The sequence below is a fragment of the Salvelinus namaycush genome, chromosome 3 (genome assembly GCF_016432855.1).
Source record: "Salvelinus namaycush isolate Seneca chromosome 3, SaNama_1.0, whole genome shotgun sequence".
In the NCBI taxonomy this organism is placed as follows: domain Eukaryota; kingdom Metazoa; phylum Chordata; class Actinopteri; order Salmoniformes; family Salmonidae; genus Salvelinus; species Salvelinus namaycush.
In genome coordinates, this window is record NC_052309.1 from 91,035,532 (window position 1) to 91,059,476 (window position 23,945).

General features: G+C 48.6%; 1 protein-coding gene across 1 annotated transcript in view; it reads left to right on the forward strand.

Moving 5' to 3' along the window:
* Positions 1 to 23,945, forward strand: part of tbcd (tubulin folding cofactor D) — a gene marked incomplete at its 3' end in the record, with an annotated part of 62,722 nt that overhangs the window by 15,627 nt on the left and 23,150 nt on the right. The window contains 5 exon segments of the mRNA XM_038988712.1: positions 3,776 to 3,908; positions 4,116 to 4,258; positions 4,624 to 4,684; positions 4,931 to 5,005; positions 8,393 to 8,487. Of these exon segments, the coding sequence (XP_038844640.1) occupies positions 3,776 to 3,908; positions 4,116 to 4,258; positions 4,624 to 4,684; positions 4,931 to 5,005; positions 8,393 to 8,487 (507 nt within the window).

The following is a 23,945-nucleotide window of genomic DNA, read 5'->3' on the forward strand; positions in this document are numbered from 1 at the left end:
CACATTAAACCAGTCTCTTTCCTGTAGTGTGTTGTCTTACCAACGTGGTGGTGAGCACATTAAACCAGCCTCTTTCCTGTAGTGTGTTGTCTTGCCAACGTAGTGGTGAGCACATTAAACCAGTCTCTTTCCTGTAGGGTGTTGTCTTACCAACGTAGTGGTGAGCACATTAAACCAGCCTCTTTCCTGTAGTGTGTTGTCTTGCCAACGTAGTGGTGAGCACATTAAACCAGCCTCTTTCCTGTAGTGTGTTGTCTTACCAACGTGGTGGTGAGCACATTAAACCAGCCTCTTTCCTTGTAGTGTGTTGTCTTGCCAACGTAGTGGTGAGCACATTAAACCAGCCTCTTTCCTGTAGTGTGTTGTCTTACCAACGTAGTGGTGAGCACATTAAACCAGCCTCTTTCCTGTAGTGTGTTGTCTTGCCAACGTAGTGGTGAGCACATTAAACCAGCCTCTTTCCTGTAGTGTGTTGTCTTGCCAACGTAGTGGTGAGCACATTAAACCAGCCTCTTTCCTGTAGGGTGTTGTCTTACCAACGTAGTAGTGAGCACATTAAACCAGTCTCTTTCCTGTAGTGTGTTGTCTTGCCAACGTAGTGGTGAGCACATTAAACCAGCCTCTTTCCTGTAGTGTGTTGTCTTGCCAACGTAGTGGTGAGCACATTAAACCAGCCTCTTTCCTGTAGGGTGTTGTCTTACCAACGTAGTGGTGAGCACATTAAACCAGCCTCTTTCCTGTAGTGTGTTGTCTTGCCAACGTAGTAGTGAGCACATTAAACCAGCCTCGTTCCTGTAGTGTGTTGTCTTGCCAACGTGGTGGTGAGCACATTAAACCAGCCTCTTTCCTGTAGTGTGTTGTCTTGCCAACGTAGTGGTGAGCACATTAAACCAGTCTCTTTCCTGTAGTGTGTTGTCTTGCCAACGTAGTGGTGAGCACATTAAACCAGTCTCTTTCCTGTAGTGTTGTCTTACCAACGTAGTGGTGAGCACATTAAACCAGCCTCTTTCCTGTAGTGTGTTGTCTTGCCAACGTAGTGGTGAGCACATTAAACCAGTCTCTTTCCTGTAGTGTGTTGTCTTGCCAACGTAGTGGTGAGCACATTAAACCAGTCTCTTTCCTGTAGTGTGTTGTCTTGCCAACGTAGTGGTGAGCACATTAAACCAGCCTCTTTCCTGTAGTGTGTTGTCTTACCAACGTGGTGGTGAGCACATTAAACCAGCCTCTTTCCTGTAGTGTGTTGTCTTGCCAACGTAGTGGTGAGCACATTAAACCAGCCTCTTTCCTGTAGTGTGTTGTCTTACCAACGTAGTGGTGAGCACATTAAACCAGCCTCTTTCCTGTAGTGTGTTGTCTTACCAACGTGGTGGTGAGCACATTAAACCAGTCTCTTTCCTGTCGTGTGTTGTCTTACCAACGTAGTGGTGAGCACATTAAACCAGTCTCTTTCCTGTAGTGTTGTCTTACCAACGTGGTGGTGAGCACATTAAACCAGCCTCTTTCCTGTAGTGTGTTGTCTTGCCAACGTAGTGGTGAGCACATTAAACCAGCCTCTTTCCTGTAGTGTGTTGTCTTACCAACGTAGTGGTGAGCACATTAAACCAGCCTCTTTCCTGTAGTGTGTTGTCTTGCCAACGTAGTGGTGAGCACATTAAACCAGCCTCTTTCCTGTAGGGTGTTGTCTTACCAACGTAGTGGTGAGCACATTAAACCAGTCTCTTTCCTGTAGTGTGTTGTCTTGCCAACGTAGTGGTGAGCACATTAAACCAGCCTCTTTCCTGTAGTGTGTTGTCTTGCCAACGTAGTGGTGAGCACATTAAACCAGCCTCTTTCCTGTAGTGTGTTGTCTTACCAACGTAGTGGTGAGCACATTAAACCAGCCTCTTTCCTGTAGTGTGTTGTCTTACCAACGTAGTGGTGAGCACATTAAACCAGTCTCTTTCCTGTAGTGTGTTGTCTTGCCAACGTAGTGGTGAGCACATTAAACCAGCCTCTTTCCTGTAGTGTGTTGTCTTACCAACGTGGTGGTGAGCACATTAAACCAGTCTCTTTCCTGTCGTGTGTTGTCTTACCAACGTAGTGGTGAGCACATTAAACCAGCCTCTTTCCTGTAGTGTGTTGTCTTGCCAACGTAGTGGTGAGCACATTAAACCAGTCTCTTTCCTGTAGTGTGTTGTCTTACCAACGTAGTGGTGAGCACATTAAACCAGCCTCTTTCCTGTAGTGTGTTGTCTTACCAACGTAGTGGTGAGCACATTAAACCAGCCTCTTTCCTGTAGTGTGTTGTCTTGCCAACGTAGTGGTGAGCACATTAAACCAGCCTCTTTCCTGTAGTGTGTTGTCTTACCAACGTAGTGGTGAGCACATTAAACCAGTCTCTTTCCTGTAGTGTGTTGTCTTACCAACGTAGTGGTGAGCACATTAAACCAGTCTCTTTCCTGTAGTGTGTTGTCTTGCCAACGTAGTGGTGAGCACATTAAACCAGTCTCTTTCCTGTAGTGTGTTGTCTTGCCAACGTAGTGGTGAGCACATTAAACCAGCCTCTTTCCTGTAGTGTGTTGTCTTGCCAACGTAGTGGTGAACACATTAAACCAGTCTCTTTCCTGTAGTGTGTTGTCTTACCAACGTAGTGGTGAGCACATTAAACCAGCCTCTTTCCTGTAGTGTGTTGTCTTGCCAACGTAGTGGTGAGCACATTAAACGACGTGACACAGATTCTTCAGCTGGTGGTGAGGAATCTCCACAACACGCTGTCTCGCCAAAACAATGATGTGATTACATTGTTAATGTAGCTACAAGGAGCTGTGGCTCAAAGCAGCCTCATAAATAGTTTGTCAGACATTCACGCTTGACACACGGAGTTGAAATATCTAGCCAATACATTTTGAATTGAATAACATTGCTTGTAAACTTCAGAGCTGTGACGATTTGACGTTTTTGGTTAAAGGCATGTACAAACACATATTAGTAGTAGTCATGTCTCCTGCTCCAGAGTCTACACATTCTGGGTGCAACGTCATCGTCTGACTGGCTGCTTCTCTGGCCAGCTCTCATTGGCTCCTGCTGATGATCACCGTTCTGAAGAGTTGTCGTTGCACATCTCACACTACAAGAGCATTTCAGATTTGGTGCCGATAAAATGTTTAAAAATATTGTGATGGTTCCAAAGAGGAGATGGGTAGCCCTCAGACTGCGTCTCTGACCCGCGTCGGTGACGGCCACGCGCCCCGAGTAGCCCTCAGACTGCGTCTCTGACCCGCGTCGGTGACGGCCACGCGCCCCGAGTAGCCCTCAGACTGCGTCTCTGACCCGCGTCGGTGACGGCCACGCGCCCCGAGTAGCCCTCAGACTGCGTCTCTGACCCGCGACGGTGACGGCCACACGCCCCGAGTAGCCCTCAGACTGCGTCTCTGACCCGCGTCGGTGACGGCCACGCGCCCCGAGTAGCCCTCAGACTGCGTCTCTGACCCGCGTCGGTGACGGCCACGCGCCCCGAGTAGCCCTCAGACTGCGTCTCTGACCCGCGTCGGTGACGGCCACGCGCCCCGAGTGGGCAACAACATGAGGAGTTTGTCTCCGATCTCCAAAACTTGTGTGGGACGGCTAAATTTTATGCCCGGTTTAACCTGTGGTGCTGCAGTGTCTGGACCAGTGTAGTGTTACCATGGTACTAGTGTGTGTGTGTGTGTTCCTCAGCTCCGGTGGTGCTGTAGTGTCTGAACCAGTGTAGTGTTACCATGGTACTAGTGTGTGTGTGTGTGTGTGTGTTCCTCAGCTCCGGTGGTGCTGCAGTGTCTGGACCAGTGTCATGTGGCAGAGAGCAGCCAGGCTATGCTGAGGAAGCTGGGGGTCAAGCTGATACAGAGACTGGGTCTGACCTTCCTCAAGCCCCGACTGGCCAAGTGGAGGTGAGATGCGCACACACACACACACACACACACACACACACACGCGTAGTAGTCAAGCTGATACAGAGACGGTCTAACCTTCCTCAACCAGTGGAGGAGACCCACTCCCTCGATGTTAATTTGGGAGCCTTCGCACGCCGTTGAACGTTTCTGAAGGGAAAGCTAGTCTCACTGTGTTGAGACCTTGTATGTTTGCTTGTCATTCAGGTACCAGAGAGGGAGTCGCTCCCTGGCAGCCAACCTGTCTCTGTCCCAGTCTGGCTCCACAGTAGAGGCTGTTAGCCCAGACATGGAGACCCAGAGCCAGGAGGAGGACTATGATATCCCAGAGGAGGTGGAGAACGTCATCGGTCAGTCAGTGTTACTCACTCTCTCCTTCTCTCTCCTTCTCTTTCTCTCGTTCTCTTTCTCTCGTTCTCGTTCTCTCAGATCTCTCTGGTTCTCTCAGATCTCTCTGGTTCTCTCTCTTGATATGTCTGAAGTCAGCATCCTTCTCACTGTCTCATTGGTTGTAAGGCCTGTATCTTATGTTCAGTTGAGAGTGCAACATCCTGAACTACTTGACCAATAACAACACAACACAGATGTACATGTTCTGTTGCAAAACATTTTGTTACGGTGTGCCCTACTGAATTTGACCCACATCAGGTCTGTTATGGTGTTCAGTCACAGCTATTCAGGTAGTGACTCTCTCTCTCTGTCTGTTATTTCACAGAGCAACTGCTGGGTGGGCTGAAAGACAAGGAGACCATCGTGCGCTGGTCTGCTGCTAAGGGGTAAGAGCCTTGTAGTCACGTTGAATGAACAATGATCAACACTAAGCGTCTGTCTTTCAGGAGGCAGAATGATGGGCAGGACCACTGAGTTATGTCTGTCATGTTGATGTAGTAGAGAATAAATGTGGCACCTGAACAGACAAAACACCTAAAAACCAGAGAACTGCCGATAGGGAGGAGCCCTCTGGTTAATCAAGTACAGATGAATTGCTCAGATAGGATCCAACATGTCTTCCCTCTTCTCAGTATTGGGAGGGTGACAGGGAGACTCCCCAAGGAGCTGGCTGACGAGGTGGTTGGATCAGTGTTGGAGTGTTTCAGGTAACAACCGGTTCATTTGCAGCTTTGCCGTGTTATGTTATGCTATTTGTCTGTGCCACTGGGGAACATCTTATCACCAAATATACGTAAGGTAAACTCAGCAAAAAAAAGAAACGTCCTCTCACTGTCAACTGCGTTTATTTTCAGCAAACTTAACATGTGTAAATATTTGTATGAACATAACAAGATTCAACAACTGAGACATAAACTGAACAAGTTCCACAGACATGTGACTAACAGAAATGGAATAATGTGTCCCTGAACAAAGGGGGGGTCAAAATCAAAAGTAACTCAGTATCTGGTGTGGCCACCAGCTGCATTAAGTACTGCAGTGCATCTCCTCCTCATGGACTGCACCAGATTTGCCAGTTCTTGCCGTGAGATGTTACCCCACTCTTCCACCAAGGCACCTGCAAGTTCCCGGACATTTCTGGGGGGAATGGCCCTAGCCCTCACCCTCCGATCTAACAGGTCCCAGACGTGCTCAATGGGATTGAGATCCGGGCTCTTCGCTGGCCATGGCAGAACACTGACATTCCTGTCTTGCAGGAAATCACGCACAGAACGACCAGTATGGCTGGTGGCATTGTCATGCTGAAGGATCATGTCAGGATGAGCCTGCAGGAAGGGTACCACATGAGGGAGGAGGATGTCTTCCCTGTAACACACAGCGTTGAGATAGCCTGCAATGACAACAAGCTCAGTCCGATGATGCTGTGACACACCGCCCCAGACCATGACGGACCCTCCACCTCCAAATCGATCCCGCTCCAGAGTACAGGCCTCGGTGTAACGCTCATTCCTTCGATGATAAACGCAAATCCGACCATCACCCCTGGTGAGAGAAAACCGTGACTCGTCAGTGAAGAGCACTTTTTGCCAGTCCTGTCTGGTCCAGCGACGGTGGGTTTGTGCCCATAGGCGACGTTGTTGCTGGTGATGTCTGGTGAGGACCTGCCTCACAACAGGCCTACAAGCCCTCAGTCCAGCCTCTCTCAGCCTATTGCGGACAGTCTGAGCAATGATGGAGGGATTGTGCGTTCCTGGTGTAACTCCGGCAGTTGTTGTTGCCATCCTGTACCTGTCCCGCAGGTGTAATGTTCGGATGTACCGATCCTGTGCAGGTGTTGTTACACGTGGTCTGCCACTGTGAGGATGATCAGCTGTCCGTCCTGTCTCCCTGTAGCGCTGTCTTAGGCGTCTCACAGTACGGACATTGCGATTTATTGCCCTGGCCACATCTGCAGTCCTCATGCCTCCTTGCAGCATGCCTAAGGCATGTTCACGCAGATGAGCAGGGACCCTGGGCATCGTTCCTTTGGTGTTTTTCAGAGTCAGTAGAAAGACCTCTTTTAGTGTCCTAAGTTTTCATAACTGTGACCTTAATTGCCTACCATCTGTAAGCTGTTAGTGTCTTAACGACCGTTCCACAGGTGCATGTTCATTAATTGTTTATGGTTCATTGAACAAACATGGGAAACCGTGTTTAAACCCTGTACAATGAAGATATGTGAAGTTATTTGGATTTTTACGAATTATCTTTGAAAGACAGGGTCCTGAAAAAGGGACATTTCTTTTTTTGCTGAGTTTATTAAAGCTCCCAAACAGTAATTCTGATTCCCATGTAAAATAACCCTTTGAGTGATTTAAAATACCACCCATAATGTTTTTTTGGGGGGGGATAGAATGTTTAATCTCTTTTTCTCTCATGGCTAACTACCATGAAGTTTATAAAGGCAGGCTGAGTGGGCGGGGAGCTGATATTCATGAGCCTTGACCGACAGGTCTTTGAAACGTTATGAAACGTAGATGCAGCTTTGCTGTAAAATCATCTCGAGCTAATTTGGTGAAACACAAAGCAACATAAAAATAAAAAAATCACGCTGTAATTTTAGAAATACCGACAGTTAACTTGTTCGTTAGACATGGTGGGATCTTTTTCTGTCTGTAAAATTAATTATGCGGGAAACTGCGGTGGAAATGCCTTTTTATGCGCAAATATTGATATAATAAGATATTGAAGGAAACTGTGAGTCACGTGATGATATGGTGTGTTGTCCTCCCACTACCACTCAGGTAACATGCAGGTTAATCAGCTACAGATGAAATAAGTTGTGATGAACTTTACAGGGAGGTGAAAGTGCCCAGTGATGAGCTTGATGTTCCTTTACCAATAATAATCGACTTATTCTGGTGACATGATCGATGTTTGACTGCCATTTGTCAAATCAAAATATTCTCACTTTTATCCATAATAATTTATTGTAGACCAGCCTACCTGCACTGTATGTGTCAGGTGTTGTCTAGAGGTCAGGTGTCCAGACCAGACACAACTATCAGGAGAGGTGAAAATGCCATGGAAACCATGGAAACACTATTTCTTGTAGACCAGCCTACCTGCACTGTATGTGTCAGCTGTTGTCTAGAGGTCAGGTGTCCAGACCAGACACAACTATCAGGAGAGGTGAAAATGCCATGGAAACCATGGAAACACTATTTCTTGTAGACCAGCCTACCTGCACTGTATGTGTCAGCTGTTGTCTAGAGGTCAGGTGTCCAGACCAGACACAACTATCAGGAGAGGTGAAAATACCATGGAAACCATGGAAACACTATAGACTTTTACATTTTTATTCGGTACATGAAAACTTCAGCGTAAAAGTCCATTTTGTGTGCGCTATGTCATCACACACTGATTTATATCAGCAACACGACCTTTTGGTGGAAACATACTACTGCTGGGAAAATGCACATTTTCTTTATGCAGATTCTAGAATATTCACATGAAAATCTGTTGCCAATTGATGGAAACCTAGCTAGTGATGTAACAAATAAATATGATGCATCTCCCGGCAAGTCTCTTGTGATGCGGTTCACAGCAACACTGACGGATGTGTTGCCATGACAACAGCGTTGGAGTTTTGAATGACCCTTCCTTCTAATTATATTTGCTGACATCCTACAGTCACATTTTGGCACCAGCAGAGTAGCTGTCTAGTTATATAAGTCACGCCCCTCTGCAAACACACCTTCTCCGATGTTGGTTACAAGGCGTAACTTATGACAATTAGGTAAGAGAATATCATGTTACCATTGGTGTATTAAAATGAGAGTTGGGATGATGTCACCCTATCGCCTTAATAATCCCGCCTCCTGAATCCAAGTGTTTGACATGGGGGAGGGGACCAGTAACGTGATCAATGTAGAAGCAACAGTCATTTTTCAAACTTTGGTCATCACACTTTGACCTGGTTTCATCTAAATATCATCCAATTTGATGAGAACCATGGTTTTGACTGTTCATTACCTTGTTAAGGTAGTTTTTGCGGCGCTCACGTCAGTTTTGCGGAGGTCAAATGTCATCCTTGGTGTGTGTTCTTGTTGTAGTTTCCAGGAGACAGACAACGCGTGGCATGGAGGCTGCTTGGCCCTGGCAGAGCTGGGGAGAAGAGGCCTGCTGGTGCCCTCTCGTCTCCCGGACGGTACGTAACAAAACCCTGCACACACAGCTAGAGCGGCGTGCGGGAGCTTCTTGTAGTTGAACTACGACACAACATGTCGTCTGTACCAGCAAAGCAATCCCCTTCCCTACCCATAAACCCTCAGTCACAACAGCCATACAGAACCACAACCTCCCCTCCCTTCCCATAAACCCTCAGTCACAACAGCCATACAGAACCACAACCCCCCCTCCCTTCCCATAAACCCTCACAGTCACAACAGCCATACAGAACCAGAACCCCCCTTCCCTTCATAAACCCTCACAGTCACAACCCCTGGGTGTGTAAGTGAACTGCACTTCCCTACCCATAAACCCTCAGTCACAACAGCCATACAGAACAACAACCCATGGGATAAATATGGACAGATTTTATTTTGGTATTGCTTTCTAGAACCGTATTAAATATATACAGCTTATCCCACCACCATGCACCTTGTAGTATACCACATATTATAGTCACTTAAATAGTTCCACCCTTGTTATATACAGTGTTCTGTGTTCAGGTGTAAAGGGTTAACATTTATATGAAAGGCTATTTGGGTCAAGTCAGTGCAGGTGAGGAGGTTCATTTGAAAAGGGGTTTTCCCTGTAGCCAACCGGAGACACCGTCACATGTTGGTTTAAAACACCAGTCTTGCTTTTAGTGCTTGGTAAACATTTGATCGTCCTCTAGACAGACAGGGGAGTGTCCGTGGAGGTTCAACTGTACAGATCCACTTTACTCCTTTACATCCTGGTCCTAGACTTAGAGGCCATGAGGGTTCTGAGCCACTGTCGACTTCCTGTGTCTGTTGGACGGGTTTTGGTTCAACTGTCACTTAGTGTTCAGCAGCAGAGAGGTCTCCTCCTCAGTGCTCTCCCTCCTCCTGTCTCCTTCACCAACCGGGCCCTCTTAGTCTGTCTCTGTTTGTGAGGTGCTGTGAGCTTGGTGTGTTTCCTGGCTGGCAGCTGGCTCTCTCCCCTGGCAGCTCTCTTCACCCCCCTAACTTTGGTTCTAGACTGTTCAGTCTGGCCCTTGGCTGTGTCTTCCTGTTTCACCTCTCTGGTGAGGCCTGAAGTTGTGTGTTTCACCTCTCTGGTGAGGGCTGGAGTTGTGTGTTTCACCTCTCTGGAGAGGCCTGGAGTTGTGTGTTTCACCTCTCTGGTGAGGGCTGAAGTTGTGTGTTTCACCTCTCTGGTGAGGGCTGTGGTTGTTGGGGGACAGGGGCAGTCTGTTGGTGTTGGGCGTACTGACGGGCTGTCTGCTGCCATAGAGCTGAGGCTGCAGCTGGAGGAAGAGGAGGAGCTAGCCAGCTGGCAGAGAGCCAGGGCTGCAGTCTGTCTCTGTTGGTCACTGGGCTCCTTGTCTGTTTGGGTGGGAGCTGGGCTGGAGCCCTGTTGACTGAGATCCACTGCGATTAAGGTGGCCATTTTGGAGCAATGGCCTGGGTCGCCTGGTTGGACACTAACAAACACCCTCCCTGAGGCGGCCATTTTGGAGCAGTGATCTGGACTGCCTGTTGTGGCCCGAAGGCTGAGGTTCAGTGGCAGGTCCTCCTCCGGATGCCCTGTTTCAGGACAGCTCCCCCTGCTGGTGAAGAGGTCTGACTCCTGGTCCTTTTTGGAGAGGTTCAGGGGCATCAAATCTTCCTCAGTGTCGTCATCGTCACCATCTCGTTCAGATGAGGAGTCGTTGCTTTCGTCAGAGGGGGAGTGCTCTGCGTGGTTGGCTGCCGACCTGAATGAGGAAGAAAGACAAATAATATGCATAAGATTAGACATCATCTGATACGTCTGTATAGACTAGTTAGATTAGACATCCACACTGATACGTCTGTATAGACTAGTTAGATTAGACATCCACACTGATACGTCTGTATAGACTAGTTAGATTAGACATCCACTGATACGTCTGTATAGACTAGTTAGATTAGACATCCACTGATACGTCTGTATAGACTAGTTAGATTAGACATCATCTGATACGTCTGTATAGACTAGTTAGATTAGACATCCACACTGATACGTCTGTATAGACTAGTTAGATTAGACATCCACACTGATACGTCTGTATAGACTAGTTAGATTAGACATCATCTGATACGTCTGTATAGACTAGTTAAATTAGACCACTGATACGTCTGTATAGACTAGTTAGATTAGACCACTGATACGTCTGTATAGACTAGTTAGATTAGACCACTGATACGTCTGTATAGACTAGTTAGATTAGACCACTGATACGTCTGTATAGACTAGTTAGATTAGACATCCACTGATACGTCTGTATAGACTAGTTAGATTAGACCACTGATACGTCTGTATAGACTAGTTAGATTAGACCACTGATACGTCTGTATAGACTAGTTAGATTAGACATCCACTGATACGTCTGTATAGACTAGTTAGATTAGACATCCACACTGATACGTCTGTATAGACTAGTTAGATTAGACATCCACTGATACGTCTGTTTAGATTAGACCACTGATACGTCTGTATAGACTAGTTAGATTAGACCACTGATACGTCTGTATAGACTAGTTAGATTAGACCACTGATACGTCTGTATAGACTAGTTAGATTAGACCACTGATACGTCTGTATAGACTAGTTAGATTAGACATCCACTGATACGTCTGTATAGACTAGTTAGATTAGGCATCCACACTGATACGTCTGTATAGACTAGTTAGATTAGGCATCCACACTGATACGTCTGTATAGACTAGTTAGATTAGACCACTGATACGTCTGTATAGACTAGTTAGATTAGACATCCACTGATACGTCTGTATAGACTAGTTAGATTAGACCACTGATACGTCTGTATAGACTAGTTAGATTAGACCACTGATACGTCTGTATAGACTAGTTAGATTAGACATCCACTGATACGTCTGTATAGACTAGTTAGATTAGACATCCACTGATACGTCTGTATAGACTAGTTAGATTAGACATCCACTGATACGTCTGTATAGACTAGTTAGATTAGACATCCACTGATACGTCTGTATAGACTAGTTAGATTAGACATCCACTGATACGTCTGTATAGACTAGTTAGATTAGACATCCACTGATACGTCTGTATAGACTAGTTAGATTAGACATCCACTGATACGTCTGTATAGACTAGTTAGATTAGACATCCACTGATACGTCTGTATAGACTAGTTAGATTAGACATCCACTGATACGTCTGTATAGACTAGTTAGATTAGACATCCACGCTGATACGTCTGTATAGACTAGTTAGATTAGACCACTGATACGTCTGTATAGACTAGTTAGATTAGACCACTGATACGTCTGTATAGACTAGTTAGATTAGACATCCACGCTGATACGTCTGTATAGACTAGTTAGATTAGACATCCACACTGATACGTCTGTATAGACTAGTTAGATTAGACATCCACACTGATACGTCTGTATAGACTAGTTAGATTAGACCACTGATACGTCTGTATAGACTAGTTAGATTAGACCACTGATACGTCTGTATAGACTAGTTAGATTAGACCACTGGTACGTCTGTATAGACTAGTTAGATTAGACATCCACACTGATACGTCTGTATAGACTAGTTAGAGCTTCAGCTGTTTTGACTGGTAAAGAGTTGTGTGAGGAGAGAGCATGTAGCTGTATCATCACTTACCCTCTTTCCATGTGCGTCGTCAAGCTCTGTGGTGTGTCCTCTTTGCTCGCGTCTACTCTGATTGGCTGCGAGGCTGGCTCTGGTCCTCCTGATTGTTTGACAGGCTGTGGTTCCCCCAGGACGGTACATCTGGAACCATCAGTAGTGTCTCTCTGGGTGAAGGGGTGTGGAGGGCTGGGTCTGTCAGGTGAGCCCAAGGCAGAACACCCCTCCATGGGGCTCAGTCTGGTGGGCTTGTCTCTGCTCTGCTCCACCTGGCTGGTCCCTTCCTCCGTGGGTCTGCTGTGGGGTTCACCATGGAGCCTGGGGTGGAGGTAAAAGTCATAGTCCCTAGGTCCCAGGCCGGGGCCTGGTCCTGGGCCGTACACATCCAGAGGAAGGTACCTGGAGCCTGGGAGAGGGACGGGGTGTGGGTGGTGGTCCGGGGGGCGGTACAGGCCATAGGGCAGGGGGAGACCGTATCTGTAGGGGTATGGAGGGATGAGAGATGGGTGGGAGTGGTCCGGGTTAATGGGTATCACAGGTCTTTGTGGGGTCTCCAGGAAGCTAGGCCGGTAGGTCTGGGAGTTTGGCCCAGAAAGGTGATGCGTCCCTGGGATGAAGTAGGGCTGGTAGAGGGGGTGGAGGGCCGGGTGGCGATCAGGAAACAGGTAGGGAGGGTACTCAGGTATTATGTGAGGTGGGAGGGGCTTCAGCGGCATGGAGGCTGCTGCCATTGGGCCCCAGGCGAAGGTGGGGTTATGGAATGATGGCATGGGCGGAGTCAGAGACGGCTCCCCTGATTGGTTGTGGGACGACTTTAGCGCGCCCTCTGGGTTCTCCCGATTGGGTGTGACTTGGGAGAAGGCTGACGGGCGTGGCAAAGCCTTGGCCTCTTTGAGTTCCTTTGTGTCTGATTTGATCACACTCTGAATGTCTTTCCTGACTGGACTCCCACACGCCTCCTCTCTCTCCTCCTTCTCCTCCTCTCTCTCCTTCTTCTCTCTCTCCTCCTTCTCCTCCTCTTTATTTTCTCTCCTGTTCTCCACTCCTCCTCTGTGACCTTCAGGGGTCATGAGCCGCTCCACAGGAAGTGGCCCTGATCTGTCTTTCAGGGTTAAAGATGCCAGTTTGTCGTTGGCAGGGCCAGGGGTCATGAGCCGCTCCACAGGAAGTGGCCCTGATCTGTCTTTCAGGGTTAAAGATGCCAGTTTGACGTTGGCAGGGCCAGGGGTCTTGGTCTGCCTCCCCGTGTTGCCTCCTTTCTGAGACACCAGTGATATAGAGTTCTTACAGAGGTTGTACTTCATGTGGTTGAACAGGTGAGACTTCTCGTTGCAGGTGAACGGGCACTGGAAACACTGGTACTTGTAGGGCTTGCCTGGGGGCCGTGGGATGTAGTGAGGCCTCTTGGGCTTGCGCTCCTGGACGCTGAGCATTTTGGATCTGGTGTGTGTGTGTGCAGTTTCACTGCAAAGACAAGAGGAAGAGGTAACAGATTGACGGATTAGTTGTGCTGCACATTGACATACATTATTTAATGCATTCTTCACATTATGTGTACAATGAAATGTGTTTTAACGCTTAGTTTCTTTACATCATTAATGATCTTTAAGGAAATGTCAGGCTAGATGAGTGTTTTAGGACCTTTTTGTTAATGATCCTTTTGTTGGAAAGGTTTGTGTTAACAGCACATTCTCTCCCAGCGTTTACTGAGTAGTATTAACATGGCTACTAGTCCAGTTCAACTGGTTCAGCTAGAGGAGGAGACTAGTTAGACTAGTTTACACTGACCTCTCCTCTCTGTGTCTTTATCTGCTCAGGCCAAAGAAAGGAGGACATGAACCACTGCACCCTCAGGGCATATAGTCCAGTCCACACATATACATACGCACATGGATCAAGCCAAGCGTCCTAGTATGGAAATGAGAATGAACTGAGTCAAACTTGTGCCAGATGGACAGATAGTAGTGCGGGTCTGCCTCTGTGTGAGTAGAGGCCCTCAGGCTAACCTATTCCACTAACAGTTGCTCTGTATGTTATGCTTGGAACAAGGAACAACTATCCAGCTTTCACAGTATGCAAACTACCTGCATGTTATGTTTGCATAGACCAGCATTGTCATGGGTGGCTGGTTATGTCTCTACATAGGTAGACCCCATCATGCCTAGACTCATGTCCTATAGTAGGTAATGGATGGTTGTGTGTCTCTCTCTCTCTCCTGTATATCTATCCTGTCTATCTGTCTAGGTAGGCAGGAGAGGGGCTAGACTAGGCATCATCCAGGCAGGTAGGCAGGAGAGTGGCTAGACTAGGCATCATCCAGGCAGGTAGGCAGGAGAGTGTCTAGACTAGGCATCATCCAGGCAGGTAGGCAGGATAGTGGCTAGACTAGGCATCATCCAGGCAGGTAGGCAGGAGAGTCGCTAGACTAGGCATCATCCAGGCAGGTAGGCAGGAGAGTTGCTAGACTAGGCATCATCCAGGCAGGTAGGCAGGAGAGTTGCTAGACTAGGCATCATCCAGGCAGGTAGGCAGGAGAGTGGCTAGACTAGGCATCATCCAGGCAGGTAGGCAGGAGAGTGTCTAGACTAGGCATCATGTAGGCAGGATAGTGGCTAGACTAGGCATCATCCAGGCAGGTAGGCAGGAGAGTCGCTAGACTAGGCATCATCCAGGCAGGTAGGCAGGAGAGTTGCTAGACTAGGCATCATCCAGGCAGGTAGGCAGGAGAGTTGCTAGACTAGGCATCATCCAGGCAGGTAGGCAGGAGAGTGGTTAGACTAGGCATCATCCAGGCAGGTAGGCAGGAGAGTGTCTAGACTAGGCATCATCCAGGCAGGTAGGCAGGAGAGTGGTTAGACTAGGCATCATCCAGGCAGGTAGGCAGGAGAGTGGTTAGACTAGGCATCATCCAGGCAGGTAGACAGGAGTTGCTAGACTAGGCATCATCCAGGCAGGTAGGCAGGAGAGTGGTTAGACTAGGCATCATCCAGGCAGGTAGGCAGGAGAAGGGCTAGACTAGGCATCATCCAGGCAGGTAGGCAGGAGAGTGGCTAGACTAGGCATCATCCAGGCAGGTAGGCAGAGCAGGAGATCAGTAGGTAGACCTCACCCTGCCTAGCAGACCTGGAGGGCATGTAACGACACGCTCCTCTCTCTCTGTCTCTCTCTCTCTCTGTCTCTCTCTCCCTCACTAAACTGCCTGCCTGAAGGTGTGGGAACCGAAAGGCACCTGTTTCCCATGACTACACCTGTGCTGCAGCGGGATGCAGTGATAGGTGGCTCTAGGCACGGGCATGGCACTACTACAGCGGGCTAGTCAGCTAGGCTCAGACACATCCCCTTATCTGATGAGCTCATCACTCCCCATCAACCCTGTAGAGAGAGTATGACTGGCCTTCTGACAGCGTGGTCTTCCTGGAGAGACTGTTACTCAGGAGTCAGGGGCTTACTTACAGGGAAAAACTGTGTGTGTGTGTGTGTGTGTGTGTGTGCGTAGTAAACTGACACAGCAACGGCGAACGACAGCTAAGATGCAGCAGCACCAGTTAAAGGGTGTTGATACACATCTAAATTGGAACTGGTATTCAAATGAGAACCGTCTCAGTTTAACGGGTTTATAACAAATCAGATGTTTTCTTCTCAGAAAGAGCTGTCACCTAAGGCCCTGTCTTCAGGTTAGGATACACACACACACACACACACACACACACACACACACACACACACACGGTTCAGGGCTCCGCCTAAAGAGACTGAACCGTTCCGTCACACACTGTCGCAAGAAGTCGTCTCTCAGGTTCCTGCTCAGGTGTGGTGCAGAACGGATCGCCACTCCCTTCTCAAGAAGAGAGATCGGTTGGTAAAACCTTGTTGGTTCTAATATCTTGCTATCATTACCTGGAACAGAGCCAGCACTCAGTCTACCAGACACAAAGCCCCTCACAGAAACAACTCAGTTTTCTTATCCCTTCCCAACTCAAACCCTCTCGTCCATATCTGACCAGGTGTTCTTAGTAAACATCTGGTTCATCTGACCACCAACATGTTGTAATCAGTTCCATGTGCTATGATCCACTTCCTCTGTCTCAGACATAACAAGCCAGTGTTGACTGTTGAGCTAGTGGCCAGGTGTGTTTGTGGGTCTGTCCGTCAGTACCATGCAGGCAGTAGGTTATTAGAACACACAGGTAACAGGTGGCCTAACAGGTGCACAGTCTCACCTCACCCCAAAATACACCTGTAGACTCAGCTTCACATGTAAACCCCCACACACTGAACCACAGACCGGTTACAAGGTACCATTCAGCTGGATATGCAGAAAATAAATAACGGCTTGTCATGATTGCGTTCACCAACTGCCGTTTCTCTTGACCGGTTAAACCCGTGGTAGTTAGGTAGTGAGAAAGCAGTCTTACCTGCTCTGTTTGTGAGGATGCTCGCTCCAGAGTGTGGGAGCATCAGCTGTAGGTCTGTGGCCGTGTCTCCAGTAGTGTCCCAAATGTGTGTGCTCTGCTGCCTGGTCTGTGGTGAGTGTTGATCTGACTTCCTGTCTGTGAGGTCTTACCTGTCCTGTTACCTTGGACTAGTTTACCTAGGGGGGCGGAGCCTACTTTATCCCAACATTAACAGTAGGGCCCTGAGTGGGCGTGGCCTCCAGCAGCAGTAGAGCCCTGAGGCAACATCCATCCTAGCTGAATATTAGTCAGGCCCCGAGACACCATTTACATGATGGGAGAAAACAAACTATCTGTCTCTGTCTGTCCTTCCGTCTCCGTTTTCTCTCTCCCTCCCTGTCTCTCTCCTTCCCTGTCTCTCTCCTTCCCTGTCTCTCTCCCTCCCTGTCTCCCTCCCTGTCTCTCTCCCTCCCTGTCTCTCTCCCTCCCTGTCTCTCTCCCTCCCTGTCTCTCTCCCTCCCTGTCTCTTTCCCTCCCTGTCTCTCTCCCTCCCTCCCTGTCTCTCTCCCTCCCTCCCTGTCTCTCTCCCTCCCTCCCTGTCTCTCTCTCTCCCTCCCTGTCTCTCTCTCCCCCTCCCTGTCTCTCTCTCTCCCTCCCTGTCTCTCTCTCTCCCTCCCTGTCTCTCTCTCTCCCTCCCTGTCTCTCTCTCTCCCTCCCTGTCTCTCTCTCTCCCTCCCTGTCTCTCTCTCTCCCTCCCTGTCTCTCTCTCTCCCTCCCTGTCTCTCTCTCTCCCTCCCTGTCTCTCTCTCTCCCTCCCTGTCTCTCTCCCTCCCTCCCTCCCTGTCTCTCTCCCTCCCTCCCTCCCTGTCTGTCTGTCTCCCTCCCTCCCTGTCTCTCTCCCTCCCTCCCTCTCTCTCTCTCTCCCTCCCTGTCTCTCCCCCTCCCTCTCTCTCTCCCTCCCTGTCTCTCTCCCTCCCTCCCTGTCTCTCTCCCTCCCTCCCTGTCTCTCTCCCTCCCTCCCTGTCTCTCTCTCTCCCTCCCTGTCTCTCTCTCTCCCTCCCTGTCTCTCTCTCTCCCTCCCTCCCTCCCTGTCTCTCTCCCTCCCTCCCTGTCTCTCTCCCTCCCTCCCTGTCTCTCTCCCTCCCTCCCTGTCTCTCTCCCTCCCTCCCTGTCTCTCTCTCTCCCTCCCTGTCTCTCTCTCTCCCTCCCTGTCTCTCTCTCTCCCTCCCTGTCTCTCTCTCTCCCTCCCTGTCTCTCTCTCTCCCTCCCTGTCTCTCTCTCTCCCTCCCTGTCTCTCTCTCTCCCTCCCTGTCTCTCTCTCTCCCTCCCTGTCTCTCTCTCTCCCTCCCTGTCACTCTCTCTCCCTCCCTGTCACTCTCTCTCCCTCCCTGTCACTCTCTCTCCCTCCCTGTCACTCTCTCTCCCTCCCTGTCTGTCTCTCTCCCTCCCTGTCTGTCTCTCTCCCTCCCTGTCTGTCTCTCTCCCTCCCTGTCTGTCTCTCTCCCTCCCTGTCTGTCTGTCTCTCTCCCTCCCTGTCTGTCTGTCTCTCTCTCTCCCTCCCTGTCTCTCTCCCTCCCTCCCTGTCTGTCTCTCTCCCTCCCTCCCTGTCTCTCTCCCTCCCTCCCTGTCTCTCTCCCTCCCTCCCTGTCTCCCTCCCTGTCTCTATTGTTCTCCTTCATGGGAAACACAACATGGGCATTAAGGTGGGCAGGGCAAAGCTTAGACATACTTCTCTTAAATACGCAATCATGAATCCAGGCCGATCTTTAAACGTCTGTTTGAGCAAAGTTTTTTTTAACAGAAGTTCCCACAACACCCCGAGGTAATAATGAAAAAGGTCATTTTGCATTCAGGTAAATAAGGGTGTTGTTGGCTGTGGCACTGGTGTTGACCTCGACCTGTCACTTTATGACAGCGCCAGTCTTTTTAATGTCCAGTGTCAACATTGAAAACGGATACTCTGGAAAATGAATGACCTCAAACTTTATCTTAGTTTATCTAGTTTTAAAGCCCAAATCAAACAGTTTTTTTTTTTACACGTGTGAACGAGCGCGTACACGCTGGAATTAGAAAGAAAACATACAGGCCGGGAGCCAACTGAGTCATGTGCTTCAAATTAGAAAGCAGGTCTATCTTCCTCGTACCTACTGGAAGCCATGCTGCTAGTGAGTGGATACACTGACAGAAAATACACTTTGTGCATGATACAACGGTCTTTATGTCTGTCTACCTGGGCTCTGAGTGGTACAGTGGTCTTTATGTCTGTCTACCTGGGTTCTGAGTGGCGCAGCGGTCTTTATGTCTGTTTACCTGGGCTCTGAGTGATACAACGGTCTTTATGTCTGTTTACCTGGGCTCTGAGTGGTACAGTGGTCTTTATGTCTGTTTACCTGGGCTCTGAGTGGTACAGTGGTCTTTATGTCTGTTTACCTGGGCTCTGAGTGGCGCAGCGGTCTTTATGTCTGTCTACCTGGGCTCTGAGTGGTACAGTGGTCTTTATGTCTGTTTACCTGGGCTCTGAGTGGTACAGTGGTCTTTATGTCTGTCTACCTGGGCTCTGAGTGGTACAGTGGTCTTTATGTCTGTCTACCTGGGTTCTGAGTGGCGCAGCGGTCTTTATGTCTGTTTACCTGGGCTCTGAGTGATACAACGGTCTTTATGTCTGTTTACCTGGGCTCTGAGTGGTACAGTGGTCTCTGTCTGTTTACCTGGGCTCTGAGTGGCGCAGCGGTCTTTATGTCTGTTTACCTGGGCTCTGAGTGGCGCAGCGGTCTTTATGTCTGTCTACCTGGGCTCTGAGTGATACAGTGGTATTTATGTCTGTCTACCTGGGCTCTGAGTGATACAGTGGTCTTTATGTCTGTTTACCTGGGCTCTGAGTGGCGCAGCGGTCTTTATGTCTGTTTACCTGGGCTCTGAGTGGTACAGTGGTCTTTATGTCTGTTTACCTGGGCTCTGAGTGGCGCAGCGGTCTTTATGTCTGTCTACCTGGGCTCTGAGTGATACAGTGGTCTTTATGTCTGTCTACCTGGGCTCTGAGTGGCGCAGCGGTCTTTATGTCTGTCTACCTGGGCTCTGAGTGGTACAGTGGTCTTTATGTCTGTCTACCTGGGCTCTGAGTGGTACAGTGGTCTTTATGTCTGTCTACCTGGGCTCTGAGTGGTACAGCGGTCTTTATGTCTGTCTACCTGGGCTCTGAGTGGTACAGTGGTCTTTATGTCTGTTTACCTGGGCTCTGAGTGGTACAGCGGTCTTTATGTCTGTCTACCTGGGCTTTGAGTGGTACAGTGGTCTTTATGTCTGTTTACCTGGGCTCTGAGTGGCGCAGCGGTCTTTATGTCTGTTTACCTGGGCTCTGAGTGGTACAGTGGTCTTTATGTCTGTTTACCTGGGCTCTGAGTGGTACAGTGGTCTTTATGTCTGTCTACCTGGGCTCTGAGTGGTACAGTGGTCTTTATGTCTGTCTACCTGGGTTCTGAGTGGCGCAGCGGTCTTTATGTCTGTTTACCTGGGCTCTGAGTGATACAACGGTCTTTATGTCTGTTTACCTGGGCTCTGAGTGGTACAGTGGTCTTTATGTCTGTTTACCTGGGCTCTGAGTGGCGCAGCGGTCTTTATGTCCGTCTACCTGGGCTCTGAGTGATACAGTGGTCTTTATGTCTGTCTACCTGGGCTCTGAGTGGCGCAGCGGTCTTTATGTCTGTCTACCTGGGCTCTGAGTGGTACAGTGGTCTTTATGTCTGTCTACCTGGGCTCTGAGTGGTACAGTGGTCTTTATGTCTGTCTACCTGGGCTCTGAGTGATACAGCGGTCTTTATGTCTGTTTACCTGGGTTCTGAGTGATACAGCGGTCTTTATGTCTGTTTACCTGGGCTCTGAGTGGCGCAGCGGTCTTTATGTCTGTTTACCTGGGCTCTGAGTGATACAGTGGTCTTTATGTCTGTCTACCTGGGTTCTGAGTGGTACAGTGGTCTTTATGTCTGTTTACCTGGGCTCTGAGTGGTACAGTGGTCTTTATGTCTGTCTACCTGGGCTCTGAGTGATACAGCGGTCTTTATGTCTGTTTACCTGGGCTCTGAGTGATACAGCGGTCTTTATGTCTGTTTACCTGGGCTCTGAGTGGTACAGTGGTCTTTATGTCTGTCTACCTGGGCTCTGAGTGGTACAGTGGTCTTTATGTCTGTCTACCTGGGCTCTGAGTGATACAGCGGTCTTTATGTCTGTTTACCTGGGTTCTGAGTGATACAGCGGTCTTTATGTCTGTTTACCTGGGCTCTGAGTGGTACAGTGGTCTTTATGTCTGTCTACCTGGGCTCTGAGTGGTACAGTGGTCTTTATGTCTGTTTACCTGGGCTCTGAGTGGTACAGTGGTCTTTATGTCTGTCTACCTGGGCTCTGAGTGGTACAGTGGTCTTTATGTCTGTCTACCTGGGCTCTGAGTGATACAGCGGTCTTTATGTCTGTTTACCTGGGCACTGAGTGGTACAGTGGTCTTTATGTCTGTTTACCTGGGCACTGAGTGGTACAGCGGTCTTTATGTCTGTTTACCTGGGCACTGAGTGGTACAGCGGTCTTTATGTCTGTCTACCTGGGCTCTGAGTGGTACAGTGGTCTTTATGTCTGTCTACCTGGGCTCTGAGTGGTACAGTGGTCTTTATGTCTGTTTACCTGGGCTCTGAGTGGCGCAGCGGTCTTTATGTCTGTTTACCTGGGCTCTGAGTGGTACAGTGGTCTTTATGTCTGTTTACCTGGGCTCTGAGTGATACAGTGGTCTTTATGATACAGTGGTCTTTATGATACAGTGGTCTTCATCCACCTCTGGCCTGCTCGCCTCCCTACCTCTGAGGAAGTACAGTTCCCGCTCAGCCCAGTCAAAACTGTTCGCTGCTCTGGCACCCCAATGGTGGAACAAACTCCCTCACGACGCCAGGTCAGCGGAGTCAATCACCACCTTCCGGAGACACCTGAAACCCCACCTCTTTAAGGAATACCTAGGATAGGATAGAGTAATCCTTCTAACCCCCCCCCCCCCCCCTTAAAAGATTTAGATGCACTATTGTAAAGTGGTTGTTCCACTGGATATCATAAGGTGATTGCACCAATTTGTAAGTCGCTCTGGATAAGAGCGTCTGCTAAATGACTTAAATGTAAATGTAAATGTCTGTCTACCTGGGCTCTGAGTAGTACAGTGGTCTTTATGTCTGTTTACCTGGGCTCTGAGTGATACAGTGGTCTTTATGTCTGTCTACCTGGGCTCTGAGTGGTACAGTGGTCTTTATGTCTGTTTACCTGGGCTCTGAGTGGCGCAGCGGTCTTTATGTCTGTCTACCTGGGCTTTGAGTGGTACAGTGGTCTTTATGTCTGTTTACCTGGGCTCTGAGTGGTACAGTGGTCTTTGTCTGTCTACCTGGGCTCTGAGTGGTACAGTGGTCTTTATGTCTGTCTACCTGGGCTCTGAGTGGTACAGTGGTCTTTATGTCTGTCTACCTGGGCTCTGAGTGGTACAGTGGTCTTTGTCTGTCTACCTGGGCTCTGAGTGGCGCAGCGGTCTTTATGTCTGTCTACCTGGGCTCTGAGTGGTACAGTGGTCTTTATGTCTGTTTACCTGGGCTCTGAGTGGTACAGTGGTCTTTATGTCTGTTTACCTGGGCTCTGAGTGGTACAGTGGTCTTTATGTCTGTCTACCTGGGCTCTGAGTGGTACAGAGGTCTTTGTCTGTCTACCTGGGCTCTGAGTGGTACAGTGGTCTTTATGTCTGTCTACCTGGGCTCTGAGTGGTACAGTGGTCTTTATGTCTGTCTACCTGGGCTCTGAGTGGTACAGTGGTCTTTATGTCTTTCTACCTGGGCTCTGAGTGGTACAGTGGTCTTTATGTCTGTCTACCTGGGCTCTGAGTGGTACAGGGGTCTTTATGTCTGCCTACCTGGGCTCCGAGTGGCGTAGCGGTCTAAGGCACTGCATCTCAGTGTAAGAGGCGTCACTACAGACACCCTGGTTCAAATCCAGGCTGTATCACAACCGGCCGCGATTGGGAGTCCCATAGGGCGGCGCACAATTGTCCCAGCGTCGTCCGGGTTTGGCCGGGGGGGGTTGTTGTTGTAAATAAGAATTTGTTCTGAACTGATTTGCCTAGTTAAATAAAGAAGTAAAAAAAAATACCTTTGTTGATTTCGAGCGCAGGTATATAACCTAGGCAGGCTATGACTGGGAAACTGAAGGAATGAGACTAGCTGCGTTCGGAATACAGTGCATTCAGAAAGTGTTCAGACCCCTTGACTTTTTCCACATTTTGTTACGTTACAGCTTTATTCTAAAATGGATGAAATTCAAAAATGTCTTCCTCAATCTACACACAATAATATGACATCACAATATGGCCTCCATCATTCTTAAATGGAATAGGTTTCGATCCACCAAGACTCTTCCTAGAGCTGGCTGTCCGGCCAAACTGAGCAATCGGGGGAGAAGGGCCTTGGTCAGGGAGGTGACTCTCAGAGCGGCAGAGTTTTTCAGCGGCAGGGACTGGGAGACTAGTCAGGATCGAGGGAAAGATGAACGGGGCAAAGTACAGAGAGATCCTTGATGAAAACCTACTCCCGAGTGCTCAGGACCTCAGACTGGGGTAAAGGTTCACCTTCTAACAGGACAACGACCCTAACCACACAGCCAAGACAACGCAGGAGCGGCGTTGGGACAAGTCTCTGAATGTCCTTGAGTGGCCCAGCCAGAGCCTGGACTTGAACCCGATCAAACATCTCTGGAGAAACCTGAAAATAGCTGTGCAGCGACGCTCCCCATCCAACCTGACAGAGCTTGAGAGGATCTGCAGAGCAGAATGAGAGAAACTCCCCAAATACAGGTGTACCAAGCTTGTAGCATCATACCCAAGAAGACTCGAGGCTGTAATCGCTTCCAAAGGTGCTTCAACAAAGTACTGAGTAAAGGGTCTGAAGACTTATGTAAATGTGATATTTCAGTTATTTAATTTTTTTATTAATTTGTTAAAATGTTGATTTAAAAACTTTTTGATTTGTCAATTTAATCCATTTTAAAATAGGGCTGTAACTTAACAAAATGTGTTAAAAGTCAAGGCGTCTGAATACTTTCCGAATACACTGAACACAACAATGGATTCTCATTACATTAAGTTGTTATAAACACTGTACGTAGTGAACACAACAATGGATTCTCATTACATTAAGTTGTTATAAACGCTGTGTCGGACGCTCTCTACTCCAGCAGTGTGACTCTTGGATGTGATTTTGGCTGAGGTAGTTTACGCACGGCTGTTATCAGCTTTCATTTCTGATGAGTCATGTCTCAATGCTTTTCCCTCTCCAGTTCTCAGGTAGTTTGAATCAGATAATTAGATTGTGTAAAATGTGGGCAAAACTAGTTGAAATGACATCATTTCAAC